Source organism: Anoplopoma fimbria, chromosome 14 (genome assembly GCF_027596085.1).
Source record: "Anoplopoma fimbria isolate UVic2021 breed Golden Eagle Sablefish chromosome 14, Afim_UVic_2022, whole genome shotgun sequence".
Lineage (NCBI taxonomy): Eukaryota > Metazoa > Chordata > Actinopteri > Perciformes > Anoplopomatidae > Anoplopoma > Anoplopoma fimbria.
The window spans coordinates 17,504,380-17,523,345 of record NC_072462.1 but is presented as its reverse complement, the minus strand read 5'-3'; the positions used below and the strand labels follow the sequence as shown (position 1 = coordinate 17,523,345).

The following is an 18,966-nucleotide window of genomic DNA, read 5'->3' as shown; positions in this document are numbered from 1 at the left end:
ATATATATAATAATTTATTTTGTATTACTTTCTCTTTTTTCATCATCTTTTTTTTATTTACTTTGTATAAATAACCCTGGTATGGCAAGTTTGTGTTTAATAAAGAAAACAGAGAAATGGAAAAAAAAAACGGAGACTTGATATGATCAGCAAACTGAAAGCATCTTATAATAATTTTAGAATAAATACTATTTTTTGAATAAACATATTGCTTTTTTTTCAGCTCTTTCTTTCTTTGTGTGGCCAAAATTAGGACATTATTGCTAAAGCATGCTTTACAAGGTATATGATTTATATATAATGATTCAAAATTAAAGAAGATAATTGTTTCTTTCTTTTTATTTGCAGTATTTCAATTTTTACACTTTCAGTTATACACTTGCCTTTTTGAACTTGAACATGTATGCATTTGGACTGAGTTATGTTCTGAACACATTATACGTTTTGCTTCTTTGAACTCTAGAATGCAACATTGTAAAAGGTCTACAAACTCGTTTATCCCAAGGCATGGGAAGTTTATTTGAACATTGTTATTTGTACATTTGTTTATTGGCACATTTCACAATAAAACAAAACAAATCAATGTGCTTTACATAATGCATTTAAAACATTCTTAAAGAATTAAAAAAACAGCGTGGAAATGTTAAAATGCAAATAAAATAATATAAACCTTTTAAAGGAAAATAAAATGTTAAGAACAGAGCCATAAATGCAGGATAGAAAAGAGCGTTCATGATGAGTATTTAAGGTTCAGTCAAAAGTAGTGCAGAACATAAAGGTTTTAAATCTGGAGTCTAATATCCTCTGGATGTTTGTTTCAGCTCTGGGGGGCACAGTAACTAAATGCTGCTCCATGTTTAGTTTGCACTCTGGGAACAGTAAGCATCTCTGTAACTGATTCTGTGTGACGGTGGCCCCATTTATGAACTGGTATTCCCTTGAACTTAACGTTGATTTAGAAAATCATTATATTGAAAAGTCATTAGTATGCAGCACTCTCTCCCACATGCCATGTGCATGTGCATGTCTGCATGTATTTGCATTGTGTATGTCAATATGAGAGTGTGCAGAGGCCTGACATGAGTGTGTGAATGCACATCTGTCTCTCTCCATCCCTCTCTCCCTCCTTACATACATCCTCAATCATACTGGTGACAGTTCCAGTCCCAGTATACAGGGCCGGGAGGATGCGGTGGGGTTGGGAGGGGGTCTGTCAGAGGTTTGAATTGCAAATCCACAGCCTTCTGTTGGCGTCCAAGCCTTAGCGGGCCCTTCCCAGTCCTCATTCATGTGTTAATGAGGAGTCAGTGCAGGGGCAGATAGACAGATCGACCAGGGGCCTGGCGTGGGGGTGAGGGCGGAGCGAGGCGATGGTGGGGAGGCAAGCAGGAAAACAACGGGAACCTCTGATGCTGGAGGCCGTAGTGGAAGTTTTGAAAGATGATGAAGACACGATAAGTGCCATTAGGGGCTGCAGCCTCTCGTTCTGGGATGAGAAGCATACAGTCATGCGGTGAGCGCAGAGGGGGGACTAAGAGGCATAAGGTGGGGTGTGGATGGGATTGTTATGGCTGTAAATTTCATGAGCCTTCCAGGAATGATCACACCATCACTGGGTGTCACGTCACATTTGCTGAGCTGCCTTGAGGTGCTCGTACAGCTGTGGATAGTGTGCCGTGCTTCTGTTGTACTCTGATGGACTTGTGCTTTCTTCATGTCAGTATGAAGTGACCAAAAATGAGTCTTAACATGTATTTGATAAGTGTAAACAAATCATTTTAGTCCTTATGTTTAATATGATTTGTTTTATTTGATTTTAAATCAAGAGGATTTAGAGATTTTTTTAATATTCTAAATTCAGTTAAAGATAAAGTGAAGCACCTGTTACACCCGGTTAAAAGGATTTGCGCCAATCATCCAATGAGAATATTTATATTAACATTTAATCATTTTTCAAAAAAATGTTTTTAATCAGACTAGTATTTCATTCTGTGGAGGAGCGTAGTAACCTCTGGGATGACAAATACTATGTTTTTTCCTCATTATTCTCCAACCTACATCCCACCCACATTTCAGCCACTTTCATCTCAGCCTCTCAAACTCAAAGTTGGATGTGATTTGAGACATCTCTTGAAATTAAGAAACGTTCCATATCTTCCTGCAGATGAACGTTAAAAGTCAGTGCTACGCTGCTAGGCACCAGCTATAGAGCAGCCAGGGTCACACATGATCAGATGACAATGACCCACACAATGGATTAGCTATAAAAGGACTGGGGGGAGAGATTAGGGGTGAATTGATGACGGTTGGCTGGCTGGTTGGCTGGCTGGCTGGCTGGCAGGCCTGGGAGATCTTGGGTCTGTTTCAATAAGGAACATAAAGAGCTGAAATTAACATGTACCATGATACCAAGCAGAGAGAATCCTCTTAGAGATTACATCCATAACATGTTACGCCTATGGAACTGTGTGGAAAGAGGAGACAAAGAGCAGAGCGAATGATCATTTTCTATTGTTGCAGATCATGTGACATCCTATTCTGTGTCCTTTTATTGTACTTTCTGTTCTACATTATAGCTTTGTTAATGTCACAAATGCAATAATTCTACTTTTCCCAGGAAATCTTTCACCTGAAATAAACTGGACCCCCCCTCAGTATAGCAGCTGCCAGGCCGCACTACTGCCTCCTTCCTGGAGGGAGTAAGCAGCAAGAGTAACAGCAGTTTTCCTGCAACATCTGTGTTGTGGCACACATACACACACGTTGACATAAAGCACACGTTGACGCTAAAACACACGCATGCACACGTACGGATGCACGCTCACACATGCATGGATACAGACACACACACACACACACACACACACAGTCCATCTGTCTTTGTCTCCCTCCCACTGCCATCACCATGGGTCTGTCTGCAAAACAATGTGTGATGCTTCGCACATCACACATGCTCCCTTCATGTGGTGCATTTTCAGTTAAACATGAGATACATTTCAGATTTAAATGCATATGAACATTAACCCTAATAGAGGAGTTAAAGTGCCCAGGAGGGTGCATGATACAAGAAACTAGTGGACTAACAAATATGTTCTTGTCTTCCTAAGCTGGACCCATAAAATGCAGCTACTTAAACTGGACCAGGAACCAGAATGTTCATAACTGCAGTTGGCTCTAGGGAATAACTGTATGTAAAACAAGGGTCAGCTTGGGTTTGATAGTGAAATGGTGCCTCCTATTGGTTACTTATGTGCATTGCAAGCAATGGCTAAAACATTGTATACCATCAATTCTAACCTAGTTGTTGCTTAGTATCATCAGTGATGGTGTCTTTTCTACCATAACAAGGATATATCGAGAGAGAAATCCTCTGTGTTTTTATAGTTCATCAATGTTACATCTGGCTATTATCTATTTATTTCTTATTATTTTAGTTTTCTTTTAATTATTGTCAAACAATCTCATAAAAAGCCCAAAACAAAGTTTTTTTTCAGTCTCTCAATACATTCCAACTTCCCCAGGCTTCCCTCAGTAAATATGGTCATGTCGTCTGGTGCAACAGTGTGGCTCATTGATGTGTTTCTGATTTTGGACAACAACGAAGGTCTAAGTCACATAGAAATAAACTGTATCAGATTTAAAAGGCATCACTTAATTGTTGCCTAAGGTCTTTTAATGCGATTTGATGATTATGAGAAATGTAAAGGATAACCAGACATAATTACAGTAAAACTACTATTTGTTTTCATTCTGAACAAAACCAAACTCTTTGTCACAAGCAATCATTTTATTTGAAAAAACAGTGAATTGCTATATACAGTTTGTAAAAAAAAAAATCGTTAGATCAGTCCTGAAACATTTCTTATCTTTTTGCTTTTTACGTTCATCTCACGCAGTCCTGTTATAAAAAACAGGAGTATCCACACATGGTCAGAGCATTCCTGTACAGCATTCAACAGAGGACAAATAAAAACATATCACATCAACACTACTATCACCTTTTCATCATCAGTGTTATCAGATATCAAACCTAAACCTGTAGATTTTATATCTAATAATATCGGTATCAAACATTGGTCTCAAAAAACACACAATACATGTGTTTTTGTATATATGTCTTCCTGTTATATTGTATTACAATTAATGATTCAGTGTTTTGATAACTAAAGATCGCCCCCTGTTGGACCACAGTGTGAACTGGCACATGGCTCCTCATGATCAGGCTCAAACTAGAAAGTGGGACAATCAAACATCCAGTTAAGAATCTCTGATATGCAACTCAGGCAGAGGGGTATTTTTTAGAATTATTTCTGATTGATTGATATCTGATATGACTTTGCTTCATTTGCAGATAATCAGAGAGAACAAAGAATATACGTTTTTTGTTAATGTGTGGGGGGGTGTCTGTTCCTCAGGGGTCTCAGCCCTTGGTTGAAATGATTGCATAGCTCTGAGAGTTGGCGCCAGCCCTCTCAGGCCAACATGCTGTAAATACAGGAATGATTTAACACTGAACAGTCAGCCAGAAGCAATAAAAAGGATTAGCTCTATTGCTGAAACACAAACTCAAAACATACAATTAAAAGTCATTCCCTGCAGCAGGGCTGTGGTCCATGTGTCCTTATTTGCCTCAGTTTTGGAACCTCTTTTATCATTCATTGGCGTTCAAACTGGATTAAAGAAGATAACAGATTTCTCTGCCTGTTTGGTATCAATTCAGATTATTTTACAGACCTAAAAGATCTACATTGAAATTATCATCTGCATATTTCTCAAGTTTGACAGATTGCTATATTTAAATTAGCAGTTTAGAGCGACATTTGACTTTGTATAACATTTGTAGCTGCATGCACCAACCATTTTAATTATTTCTGGAACATAATTTACTTAAAAGTATGTTTAAATACTTGAATACTAAATTTAAAGAGTATGCATCCCATTGTTTCCCCGTCTCTTAGTGCCGCTTTGATCTAAATTATGTGCACAAGAAACACAATATCAAATGTATTAGTCAAACAGCTACAACAGAGGGAAGTTGCTTTGTCCTTTTAACATATTTAACAACTCGCAAAGCCCTCATATTGAAGTTGCTTCATTACTTTTGCAAATGTTTCATTTCTGACACACTTATTAATGCATGCCTGATACATTTTTAATGGGATTCAATGGGACAGCTTGATGCATATTTAATATAGTTTTATGAATATGGTTCCCTCAGAATAAGCTCTGTCAGATTCTTATCAGTTTGGCGAAGCAACGTCCATGATGTTTAGATATCCTTTGATCAAAACAAATAAATAAAGACAAAAAAAAATACATGAAACATTAATGACGTACAAAAATGAAGGAATGTAAACAAACATACGCAGGCGCACAGAAGCTCACTCACTCACAGAGACAGAACATCTTTATATGAGCTATGTAAGTTATTGTTAGCGTTCCTGCTGTGTGTGACAGCAGTTGTTTGAAACGAGAAAGTCTGTTTTATTGGAGCAAAGCCAAACTCTGCAGCTTTGTCCGGCCCTCGGGACACACCGTGCACATGTTACTGTTTGTACCAAGCAGAGGAGCGGGACACCCTCCTCCCCATCTTCTTTTCCACTTAGCTTGTCCTCTCTCTCCGACGTCATTTAAATATTTTAAGCGCCAAGTGAGGAAGTTCACAGGGAGGAACAGAAAGAGAAGTACACATTGAGTGCAACACGTGGTATAAGTGAGACCCTCTTTTCTGTCTTTCTCACTGCACATGCTCTGTTAGCTGCCTCTTCATTCAATCTCCTGCCCCCCTTCCCAGTGTTCACGCTGGACTCTTCCACATCATCCTTTACGACGCAAAACAAGACCATACCACAATGAGTGGTGTGTGCATATGGGGGTGTTTTGGAGATGCCGGTTGTTTGGGCAGGTGCTATAGCTCGCTGTGGCGCACAGGAGGCTCCAGCTTGTGTGAGAGAGCGGTGAGAACCTTGTCGAACTTCTCGTAGCGCTCTGATTGGCTGCCCTCAGAGCCGCGGCTGCCCCACAGGAGACGCATCTGAAACTCTGTCTGGAAGATCTCGTGTATTTCTGCTCGCTCCTGGAATCCTGGAGAGGAAAGGAGCGGGAGTTACTCTTTGTAGATGACATGGTTTTTGTAATGATCATCAACAGAAAATCAAAAAGGTTCAAGAAAAATCCGATTATTGGATAATAAAATAAAACAAGATTGTGGAAAAACTTAAACAGAAACGATTTCTTCAACTAATAAAATGAACTAACATGATAAAGTCTTGAGTGTCTGTTCTTCCATTTATGTCAAAAAATATAAATTTTTCACACACCAAAAATTGTGACATAGAATATAGGCATATCAATAATACTGTAACAAAAATTAACTAAACTATTGAAACAGAAGATAAGAAAAATTCAAAATGCATCATATATGTAAACTAAGTCAAAACTGAAAAATAAATAAATGCTGAAATGCTCAATTAAATTAATTAATTACCCTTAAGATTAAATAAAAATTGCTTTTTGGAACATAAACATCTTGAGCTGAACCAGTTTTTACAATTTGAAGTGAGCATCTTAACATCGGCGCATAGAAATATTGATGAGGGGAGCAGACTGAGGTCAGGCTGATCGATAGCGAGATATAACAGGAAACAGAGATGTGAGCGGATAGCTATTGACACAGTTCAATAAAGCAGTAATGGGCTCAAACTGAGAACCATTGGGGAGGTATTAGGGGTCAATACAGTTAACATAGTAAACACACACAATCATTACATCAAATTAGTGATACTGAACACGCTCATCATTACTAACAGCGATGTGTTAACAACACGAGATGTAACACGATGCAAGAGAAAATGCAAGAGATTCTTTTCATAACTTCTTAAGGTCAGTGTGGATGAAATATAATAAAAGGTTGACTGTATTAATGAGCTTAAACCAAATAGTATTAGGGGTAAAGGGGTGAAGAGAAAATATACTTTTTCTAAAGCCATGCTGGCACTTCTTTGAAGCTGAACTTAAGCATTTGAGCGCTTTGAATACTAACTAATTACTATCAGCATGCCAACATGGTCACAATGACAATGCTCACATACTGTTGCTAGCAGATATAATGTCTACCTTGTATATCCTCTCAGTTTAGTGTGTAAGCAATGTGTTAGTAAGCATTAAACACAACACAGCTACATTTGATGGGAAATGTCAATAGTTCTGCAGGTAAATCGTTCATAAACTTAAGCATTGGACATATAACATTTTTGAACGCTATATGGGTCAGAGGATCAACAAGTTTATTACAATAAATAACTTTTTAACGTGAATGTGTGTAACAAAATTCATGGCAAATCCATCCAATAGTTGATAGTCGAGAAATTTCAATTTAGTCAGGGGATTACTAAAATCATTTGGATTCATTGTCTGGGAACTAACCATTCCTCCAAAATACCAAAGTGGTACAGACCGACAAGCAGACACTGCCATACATGGTGCTACGGTGCTAACACGGCTAAAACAACAACGATGCTGACTCGGGTCACGCCTCCAAAGACTGCCCTTGGCCTTACCCTGCAGTTTACTCTCAGTGTTGGTTCTGTAGATCTCCCCGTGATTTGCGATGGTACGGGCAGCCTCTAGGTGGTACATCACCACATCTACTCCCACCTCGGCACTCTCCCAGGGCTCCAGCGCCTCCCCAACCGCCATGCCTCGCTCCAATAAGGACAGGACGGGGATGATGTGGGGGACGGAAGTGTTGGAGAGGGCATTTGACTCTGTGATCACATCCAAGAGATTTCAGTTAAGAATTGTAAATAAATACACACTTTTGCACATTTTTGATTGAAAATTGCAAACACCTACCGACCATTTAAACTAGGGTCTCACCTTTGCCATCGTTCATATTCTTCATGAAAGGTTTGAGTTTCTTTTCATATAGAATAGCGCCCTCTGTGTGTCTCTGGCGTAAAGTCACCCACGTCTGTTCCAGGCGGGAAATCTGTGAAACGCCAAGAAAATGTTTTAATGCAAACCTTTGAAGATTCTTTGGGAATGATGGTGACTTTCATTGATTTTTAACTCTCTTACCTGTGGCAACTCCAGGGCTCTCATCACTGCAGCAAAGCCAAACATGTTGCCCAGGTTGCTTTTTAACTCGGCTGCCAGTTGGATGGTCTTGTGGAGCAGGGCCGCCCTCTCCTCTGTGCTTCCCGTGCAGCCTAGCAGGTCCACTGCCATCATGATAGACATGGTGTAGAACCTGAGAAAAGAAGAACTTGCTACTCAATAAAATGCATCAATAGGAGTTAATTACTGCTGCTGATAGGGAAGCAGAGGGTGATGAGTCATAGCCCGTTTTGAAAGCCACTCTGGAAATTCACATCATGGCTGACAGTAGTGTGTTACAAGATTAGAACAGAGGAGGAGAGCGAAGAGAGGATGTGGAGGGATAGAACAGAAGAGAACAGCTAATCAATAGCTGAATTAATGAAGGGGTTACTGAGTGATGTACAAAGGAAGACAGTGTGAAAACAAAGCGTGTTTGTACCTCTCCAGTAGGTCAAGTCTTAGCTGGTGTCCATGTGGTAGTGTCAGTAACTCCAACCCCGAGGACACTCCCATCATCCTTTGCATCTCTGAGGTTACACCTAATATTCTAGCCACCTGTCCAAGAGTAAAAAAAAAAAGAAGATTAGTTGTATTTGTGGTTTGTGTGTAGCCATTTGTTTGTGTGTGAATATGTTTGTGTGCTTACATTCATGTGTGCCTATATGCATGCCTATTAGTGTTCACATTTGGTGATTGTGCATTGGCTGTGTGTGAGTATGCAAGTCAGCATGTGTGAATGCATGCTTTTGTATGCATGTGTGAGCCTGTGTGCTTGCATGTGAGCTGCATACATTTCTAAGTGTTTTTATGCATACCGTGCAGTCCGCCATGGTGATGTGTTTAGCCGCGGTCCTTGCGTCCACCTCAGCAAGCAGCTCTTTGACTCTCTTCAGCACCGACATCTCCAGAGGCTTATTCTCAGCTGGCATAAGGCAAGACTCGTACCTGCAAGTGAAGAGTTATGTTAAGATTACAACATAATGGTTTTTTAAACCTGGCAGAATCATCCAGCAGTCCAGTTGTTTGGTTCAAAGAAGAGTTATGACTTTAAGTTCATCATGTAGCAATAAGAACCAAGTTACTAAAAAATGATAAACATCCAACCCTCGGTTATGGATATGTAAGGCCTCTGGACATATCAACAAACTGGACTAAAACATCAGCAAGCCAAGCCAAATACACTGTATATATTTTAAACCAAACAACACTCAACACTAGTTCAAATATATGTGCCGTTGTGCCAGTCACAGGCAGACACTGGTGCCTCAATCATGAATTGCCTTTTCTACCAATTTCCCCGCTAGTGTCAACACGGACAATAATCCCCATGCGCCAACATTTCACAGGGGACCCTTAGATGTCCAAAGCTGCTGCCTGCTCCATCGCCGCTGCCCACTCACTGTACCTGACCATTTTTCCAGTGATAGGCCTCATCTGCTTCGTCCTCCCATGGCACCATAAGCCCAATAAAACACAGTGCCTCGGACCACAGCACAAAGTCTGCCCTCAGGCTATTTCCCAAAGGGTTATCAGCTGTGTTCTCAAGTCTTTTTCCAGTTTCTGCTCACTCATAGCTGCACTCCACTATTTTTACCCTCAATGACAAAATGTCAGCAGGTATGTTAACCCCTTGAACAAACCAACTCTAACTGTGTACGTTCCACGGTTTCTTTTGAGCTTCGGCAGTGAAAGTCTTTTCTACAGATCATCAATCTGACTGAGCCGAATTTCCAGCCATAAAGTTATTTGATAAACAGGAAGGCCATATTTCTTTACCTTCTCTTCCTACTATGGACATGACAAGTATTCCTTAAATGCAAATTCAGCCTTAGCAACTAGACAATGAAACATGATCACTGTAATCCAAATTTTTTCACTCAAAGAAGAGAATATAACAAGAATCATTCCTGCAGAAGTGACTCCCACTGTTATAGTAAAGCAAAGTACATAGAAAATAGTAAGCGGTTGTGTGATTTTTTTTTAGCAACATTCTAACTGTACGGTTTTACATATTGAGCTGAAAGTCGGCAACTCCAGCACCATCCACAATGTATTTGAAAGAATGTTTTGGACAGTTTAAACGCCCATACTCCTGATTTAGTTCATGAATTTCTTTGTATTCTCCTTCCCATCTAGACTTACTCATGCCCTCACTTAACTCCTGCCTTTGTGTTGTTAATAGCTTTGATAAAGTACTCCAAATCAGATTAAAAGGTTGGGTACTCTTTGGAAACACCCTAATGTGCAAGTTTGGAATCCTAATCCTGTTTGTGTTTGTACTTTGTGTGTATGTGTACCTGGACGGCCTGAACGAGGACGCTGTCTCCACCTGTGGGGCGCTGAACATCCCCTCTCCTTCCACCCTCGCTCCGTCCTCCCTCCCTTCTTCCACTCGCAATCGCTCCACGTAGCTCTTGGTGGGGGGTTTAGGGGGCCCAGCGGGACAAGGTCTGAGGTCACAGTAGCTCCCTGCTGTTTCCGAGGAATGTGATTGGTAGCCGGGATGATGGGCGGGCGTTGAGTGAGCCGAGTGAGAGGTAAACGCGGGATGCTCTGGAGGGTTGTTACTGGCCGAGGGGCTGAGCTGAGGGTCGCTGGATCGACGCATCTGGGGCGAGGGTGGGATGACAGCAAGGACCCTCCCGCTTGAGTGGGCTCTCTGCCTGGTGACTGAAGAAAGAGAGAACAGTCTCACTAGCTCTCATGGAGACTTTGTCTGTGAATGTGACAGGGAGACCTTTTATTTTATTTTTTATCCATGTGTCTGTGTGTCTCTGGCACTTACTAGCACTATATGCAGGAGACAGTGGGGTCTCCCCAACAGGTGACAAGGGGCAGCGATACTCCTGAATCTGGTCCATGCTCATCGCACAGTTCCGCATTGCGTCTTTATGGTGGTGGATTGTCGACGGGCTGCAAACAAAGCATTTTTTAGGATTTAAAAAATCTTTGGGAATGGATTTCTGTCAAGGCACTGAAGGGAACCTCACAAAGCAGTGCAGTTAAGGCTGGCACAATTATCAGTTTCAGATGACAGGAATGGTGTCGATACGGATGCAAAGGCTAATTATTATAGAGTGAGAGAAGTGGGAGACATTTTAGTTGGTGCAACCTTGAAGACAATTATTCTACTTCATGACACACTCATGTGTTATTCAGGAATTAAAACCATTTTAGGACCTTAAAGCAGGAGCAGATAATGTAGCAGTGTGGCTTCTTGAGAAGAGATTAAATGCAAACTTTGAATACTTAACTAATGTAAGGTGCATCCGTTAAAATTACGGTTTTAATTACAGGATTAAGGTGCATAATAAGTTTGAGTTTGAGTCCAATAATGCTGGAAATAATTTTCAACAATCTTGCCCAAATATATATTTTGAAATATATCTTTGCCTTCTATAGACCAGTGCGTCATTAGCATTGGTTTTGATTATTTAAAAGCTTGCTCAACTCCTTTCCATACTCCCAATGACGCTCGTTTAACTCTACTGTACACACACTGTACAACCACATTTGTCTGCTCCTTCTCTGTAGATTCAAGTTTCAAAAAGCCTTGTTTTGTTTGAAACTTAAGTCATTCCAGTGCAGAAGTAACCAAGTGAACAAGTCATTTTGCAACTTCACTCTGAGGACATTAAGAGGACTTGATGCTCATCACTGAGGGGAGGTGCCAACGGTGTTTGTGAAGTGAGGGGATTTAAGGATAGTGGGAGGGAAGGTCACTGGTTTAGTGCTCAAACACAACACTAGTGTCACACATACACACTCAGACAACCTGCAGTTGGGCACAGGTTCCGGCTCTGGTTCTGGTTCTGGTGGTGCCACGGGTGTCTTAACAGGACTGGGACTGTCTGAGTCACTGATCATGAATGTAACATAAAGCAAGAATGAAATATCATGAAGACTTCAAAACAGTACTGCCTGGTTAGCTGTTACATCTCTGCCACTAAAAAAAACACAGACACCCTCCCCGGCTCACCTGTGAGGTATCATCTTCTCCGTCGTCAGCCCATCGGTCATGGTGACGCTCCGTCTCTTGATGTACGCTCCCCTCTGACTGGATGGTGAGTAGGCGGAGCTCTGCTTGCTGCACGCCAGAGCGAAGGTGGCCTCCAGGTAGCGAAGAGGGAGCGTCCTGCTCACCGGACAGTAGATGTGGACACCGCTGGACTGGGAGACCGGTTTGCGCTGGCCAATGTAAAACCGCACCAGCTCCTGGACCGAGTCGAAGCTATCGGCCTCCAACACATACTGCACCTGAGGAGGAAGAGATGATAGAATTTAATATAACATCTTTGTTTGTTTGTTTTGTACCGATTATGGTAATTTCTTTTTTAACAAAATCCCTCCGGAAAGGGATTTTTTCTACAGTACTTAAGACCAGTTTACACACTGCAGGAGTATCTAATAACTGCTTTGAATGATAAAATGGAACATAAATCAGTGAGCAGGTTGGGAATTAGAGAGATTAGGAGGCAGACAGAGAGGTAAGAGAGGAACAACGGGTCAATGAGGCACACCTGCACCAAATTAGCCTGTAATGACTTCCATCATTACGGGCAACGAGAGAAAGTAGGCCTCTTCAAAAATGAAGATGTGTCTTGACTTGCCAAACACAGGTGTAAATTATAACCCTAAAAAAGTCATTACCTTCAGGTATGATGGGTGAGATAAGAGGAGGAGGTCATGGGCAACACTGTCATGTCGATAAAGGCCAGTAAAGACGAGTAAAGAATCAATACATCAGTGAACATTTTGACAGGTCAAACACAGGTGTGACTTATAGCTTCAATAATGGCTGTTCCAATGCCAGGGCTCTGGTTTTGTGCATGCTGACTCAGCGGCAAAGCACTGGCTGAAACACCTTAATGGAGCAGAGCCACTGTTAATGTTATTAGTTGCTGCTTCAAACCACAAAGGGACTATATGTTCAAATACTCATATTACTATACTATTTAAGATGCCAGTAAAGGTTTACTAAGTCCCAATGCACAGTATGTCAAATGCAAAATGCCAAAAATACCAGGATGTCCTACTGCATTTGGTCGCATTTTACAATATGCAAACCAGCATGCTTTTATGGCTATTCTGACCCATAATCCTCTGCATTGTTTAATATTTTGGCATTAAATAAACAGCCAGACAGGAAAAGCTTTAATACAAACCTTGGTCTCATTGGATTTGACCAGGACTTTGCTGATCTTGAAGTGCAGCACCTCATTGTCCCATCGACAGGTCAGAACGTAGTCACCCACACTGGTCAGAGAGTCACGCACAAGGAAATCTCCATTACGTACAACCAGAGTCTCTGACACCTAAACAGAGAAAAAATATGTACATGGTTGAAAGTTATTCAAACAATACCAGCTCCAATATTCAAGAGCTGGAAGCTAACTTGGCTCACTGAGCCACAGCATGTGTGTGAATATTTGGTTTCTGACACGATTGTTGAATAATTGAATTTATAGAATCATGATTATTTATAACGATGCCTTAGGACTGCTGTTCTCTGAACAAACACAACTATCTCTCTCCCTGCCAAAATGTCTTTGCTATGCACAGTTTGAATTAGCAATAATGGATGAAAAATACCAGCGACAATGGCTGGAATGACTTCTGAGGACACATTTTAGCGAGTTCAGCACTTTTGTAAAAAATACAATTCAAGTTATTTTGATTGTATTGACAAAACATGCAACCCCTACAAAAAATAACTCCCATTCATTGCAAATGTAGCAGCTTCGGGCTGTATAACTTGCTGATACCACAAGCACTGCAATGTGTCTCTGGTGTCTGTGAGAAGGGTTCGCAAATATTGATGTTGTCGCAGTCATGTAGGAAAAGAGAAACACCTCTTAAACCGATTAGTGTTCCCTTTAAAACTACCTGCATAGAGACGAATGATGAAAGGCTGAAGGTGTGGCATGTTAAATTCACTCTACACAGGAAACAAGGCATGAAATATGTAATGCAGCACAGCACAAGGTAAACAGTGCTTCAGAGACCAGCAGGAGGCAGTATATGCAAAGATCAAAAGCTCTAACCAAGCGCAGGCTCCTTTTATCTCTCCCATAACTAAACATTAATCTGCTGTAGAGGGATTTTAATCTGATAACTCACTGCATTTAAAAAATATATCATGTTTAACACTGTCCATTTGGAACAAAATATATGAAAATATATATGTAAAAAGGCAAGCAAAATTGGTCCATACACTTAATGCATTGTGCACATACATACATAGATAGGAAGTCTTCACTTTAAAAAGGTAGAAGAACAAACAAAAGGGCAGAAAACAAGCAGGAAGGATGGACTGGTTGTACAGCACCAGCCACGTGTGTGAAGTCTAATCACTAAGTATTGTTTTGGTAACCAGAGGGCTCAGGGTTTCCCCAAGTTTCCACTGGGGCAAGCCATGAATAAATGAATATTTCATGTAAATTAAAAAAGGAAAGACACACAGATGGCTGATTTGAATCTCTGTCTGTATTTATGTGTGTGTGAGTGAGACACAGAGCAGAGGTTGATCAAGACACAGAGGCTGCGTCTATGAACGAGTACCATCCACGTGTGCATGCCATGTGTGCGTTTTTGTGTGTGTGTGTGTGGGCGGGTGCAGGTCTGTTGTGTGTATCTGTGTCTCTGTCACCAGCTGTGACACTCAGCAGCGTACATCAGCGACACACACAGCTGTCTGTTTGGCAGAGTTTCCCCTCCTTCTCAACGCTAAAGCAATTTCTACTGAGCTGTGACAGATGATGGGATTCAGTAATCAGTGTCATTCTGTGTGTAAAGCATTCAAACTGTGCTTTCAACGCCAGAGACTTTGGCCAAGTAATCACTCTATAATACTATTGGTTGACAGGCACATAAGCCCACAAATAAATACTATTGTGTTTGTACTTTTATCTCATGTCTTCTTAAAATATATTGTGAAATGTGGGAAATAAAAAGCACAACTTCAATATGTCGTCACTGAGTGTTTATTTCACTGCCACAGGGACTAAGAGAGTGTGACACGAAGTTTAACTTGAAGCTTTTCATTCATATCTTAGTGGGTTTCTTTACAACTAAGGTTTTGAAAACATAACAGACTGGTGATTTATTAAGTCTGGATTATTTGGTTATTTAGTATGAAAGTTTAGGAGCCTGATAGGGGAAACACATTGCACTGCAACCAACTATTATTTTCATCTGTACAATTATTCGATTAATTGTTCAGCTTAAAAAAAGTCAGAAAATAGTGAGTAATTAGTCCAAAGTGACTTATTCAAATTGCTTGTTCTGTCCAAAATCCCAAAGATTTTCAATTTACAATGACATTGAACAGAGAATATGCACATTCTCACAACTGAAGGATTATTTTCATCGGCAATTAATCTGCTAATATTATCTGAATTGATTGATCAATTATTTATAAAAAGAATATCTATTATGTATATAAATTCTTAGAAAAAATGCCCAATATTATTTTTTCAGTGCATGGTGACATCTTCAAATGTCTTGTTTTGTCTGACCAACAGTTCAAAACTTTCAGTTAAATTCAGTTAACAATGATATGATACAAAGATTCAGACTAACAAATATTCAGATTTGAAAACTGAGAATTTGTGTACTTTTATATCTATATATATATATATATATAGATAGATATAAATATATATGGCTCCATAGGGCTGCCTGCATGTGGTTGTTTGTGTGTGTGTGTGTGTGTGTGTGTGTGTGTGTGTGTGTGTGTGTGTGTGTGTGTGTGTGTGTGTGTGTGTGTGTGTGTGTGTGTGCGCGTGTAGGCTACTCATTTGCTGGGCCATAATGTGGACAGGAAGTGCATTACCTCAAGGGTTTATTGCCTTGGATGTAGTATCTGTGTACCCATCTGTCCTCAAACATCCATTCAGGTCTCCCAGTATAAAGACTAATCTCATGATCTCTGCTGTGCTTGCGTACCGTTTCCACAGTGTACGTCAGTGTGTGTTTACCTCTCTGGGTATATGTCCATGGTACCAGCCATGGCTCCTGATGTCAGCAGCACTCAGTTTCAGCTCCTCCTCCAGCTCCTTACGTAGTTTCTCAGGAGGAGACTCCAGCAGGTACTTCTCCTTGGAGAACTGCGTGGAACAAACAAAAAGAGGACAACAAAACATCAGTTGAAGCGAGTTTACACAAGGGATTCTCAGTATATTGATGTGTAAATGACCACAGATCCTTCTATATAGCTTATTTATGCAGGTACATCCCATGGAGATTAGGATCTCATTTCAATATACACTTGTAGGAAAAGATATATATTTATACCTACATAATTTTGAATGTACAATACAAAAATAAATAAAGATCAGGTATAATATAGGGTTTTTAGATACCGCAGAGTGTTGTTGACACAAACACATATAAAGAAATTCACAAAAACACACACCTGTGTTACAGAAGGCAACACCGCAGGGAAGTGTCACTGTGTACTGCCTTACACACAAGCACTCTCTCTCTCTCACACACACAAGCTCTCTCTCTCTCTCTCTCTCTCTCTCTCACACACACACAAGCTCTCTCTCTCTCTCTCACACACACACAAGCTCTCTCTCTCTCTCTCACACACACACACACAAGCTCTCTCTCTCTCTCTCACACACTCTCTCTCTCTCTCACACACACTCTCTCTCACTCACACACACACACACACACACACACACACACACACACACACACACACACACACACACACACACACACACACACACACACACACACACACACACACACACACACACACACACAATCCAATCGACCCTGACCTGATTACTACGAGGCAGAGATTGTCATGAGTACACTCTTATTGTTCTCATGTACAGTGGAGACCTAGCTTTAGCTTTCAAGGGGGGTCACTCAGGATGGCTTATAATAATGACAAATACACATTCACACCACGTGTGTGTGTGTGTGTGTGTGTGTGTGTGTGTGTGTGTGTGTGTGTGTGTGTGTGTGTGTGTGTGTGTGTGTGTGTGTATTTGGCATTATTATACACAGACAAAAGGATCAGATTTTAGATTTCAAAGCTTCATATTTGTGTTTTTGCACAAAGAACGGCACTTGGGTGAAATCTGGGATGTAAAACATGAAAATAAATTCCACTGAATATGTTCATGATTATTTACTACAACTAATCTTCAAGCTACATGTGTCTGAGATAATGATAACAAGCATTTGAGCTGCTTAGGTGATATTGACACCAGTATTGGTTGAATTCACAAACTATGCACAATAAAAGTATAAATAAATATATGCATTACAATGAAACGTTTGAAGTTGTATGCAATCTACTCAGGAACCATTTGAGTGGGTTTGGAAAGAAAAATATATAAATCCCACACTGAGACCTTGATGTAACGTGACAACACCATAACAACCGATGACTGCGGAAAGATTGGGTTCAGAGAGATGATCTTAGATGAGGCAAACCGGGGACTCACAAAGAAAAAACTCACACAAACAACCTCAAAACGAAGCGAAAAGGAAATCCACGAAGGAATAAAAAGCGAAAGGAAATCATTTCAACTCTGCCAATATGAGGAGAAATGAGACTGGGACCAAAATAAACAGTACACAGCCTTGTCGCTACGGCTACGCTGTCGTTCCTCCTAATATTTTCCTTCAATCTCTCCCTCCCCATCTCTCTCATGCTCAATATTTTTCTCCTACTTTGGTCTCCGTCACAATCTTTTCCCCCATGCCTTCCGTTCATCTTCCTCTCTCTGTTCATCAACATCATAAAGTTTCAGTAAGTTGTTAAACTTTTGCCAAATGTGTGTGACACAGCGGCAGAGACATTGTGAGAGGATGTGAGCGAGGATTAGAAACTCTGATGATCTGTGTGTGTGTGTGTGTGTGTGTAGTGTGCGTTTCCAACTTCCCGTATGAGTGTGTGTGACACAAGGAGACTACAAGAGCCAAACAATCGATCTTATCGTCTCCAGGTCACTGCAGGATGAAATTATTAACTTCCTCCTCTCCCTGCTTCTCTTCCCTGTTCTTCATCCTCTCTCTTCTCCAATCCTCTTGGGAAGATGGAGGAATATCGCCATGGGGGCTCACTCTCTGCCAGATTAGATTTGAGGTGTGTGAGTGTACGTGTGTGTATGCGTGAAGAGGCCAATAAAAGTGCAAAGGGGTCAAGTGTGCCGTTATTGCTTTTCCTTGTCTCCCTGGAAACCCAGGAGGGGCCTGCCACTGAACTGATGCTCAACGATGAACTTGGTGTGTATAATTGTGTGTGTGTGTGTGTGTGTGTGTGTGTGTGTGTGTGTGTGTGTGTGTGTGTGTGTGTGTGTGTATATGAAGAGTTATGGGGAAAATATGAAGGGTTATGGGGAAAATTGAAATGTCAGAGGGGCTCTGTTTATGATACGGTTCATGGAATAGGCTGACATCAGGGGGGACACACTGAAAGAGGGGAGAAAAATGGATTGACAACACAGAAGCGGTGAGGAAAAAGTGACATGACAAGGGCACAGAAAATAACATCAGCTTTATTGTATTCTAACATATGAGGGAAATTGAAAGTATGCTACCAACACACAAGCACAAACAAATACACACACTGGTAGTCATCAATCCAAATCCATCACATGTTATTATTATTATGTGTTCTTTTGTGCTGCCATAGCAGATACACTCTCCTCTTAAAAATAGAGCGGGGAAAACAGAGATGAAAAAGAGATGCGAGATCACAGAAAAGGTGAGAATAAAGAATAAAATGATATGCAGGAGAAATGTGTGGACTGGTGAGAAAAGGGGGATGACACAAAGGGAATACGTCCAATGGGAGACATCTACAAAGACCAGTATGATATTACACTTCCTGTAAGTCGC

The 18,966-nt window shown here is 40.7% G+C and overlaps 1 protein-coding gene across 3 annotated transcripts in view; it reads right to left on the bottom strand.

Moving 5' to 3' along the window:
• Nucleotides 1–3,778: 3,778 nt before the first annotated feature.
• Nucleotides 3,779–18,966, bottom strand: part of sh2d3ca (SH2 domain containing 3Ca) — a 49,784-nt gene continuing 34,596 nt past the window's right edge. For 2 of the 3 annotated variants that reach the window (XM_054612472.1, XM_054612474.1), the window contains 12 exons: nucleotides 16,080–16,208; nucleotides 13,266–13,415; nucleotides 12,080–12,357; nucleotides 11,876–11,959; nucleotides 10,886–11,013; nucleotides 10,398–10,770; nucleotides 8,916–9,045; nucleotides 8,540–8,655; nucleotides 8,080–8,251; nucleotides 7,879–7,990; nucleotides 7,560–7,766; nucleotides 3,779–6,084 (listed from right to left, as the gene is read on the bottom strand). In XM_054612472.1, the coding sequence (XP_054468447.1) occupies nucleotides 5,909–6,084; nucleotides 7,560–7,766; nucleotides 7,879–7,990; nucleotides 8,080–8,251; nucleotides 8,540–8,655; nucleotides 8,916–9,045; nucleotides 10,398–10,770; nucleotides 10,886–11,013; nucleotides 11,876–11,959; nucleotides 12,080–12,357; nucleotides 13,266–13,415; nucleotides 16,080–16,208 (2,055 nt within the window). In that variant the 3' untranslated portion in view covers nucleotides 3,779–5,908. The remainder of the gene's footprint in view (nucleotides 6,085–7,559; nucleotides 7,767–7,878; nucleotides 7,991–8,079; nucleotides 8,252–8,539; nucleotides 8,656–8,915; nucleotides 9,046–10,397; nucleotides 10,771–10,885; nucleotides 11,014–11,875; nucleotides 11,960–12,079; nucleotides 12,358–13,265; nucleotides 13,416–16,079; nucleotides 16,209–18,966) is intronic. The other variant, XM_054612473.1, reaches the window with a different exon arrangement.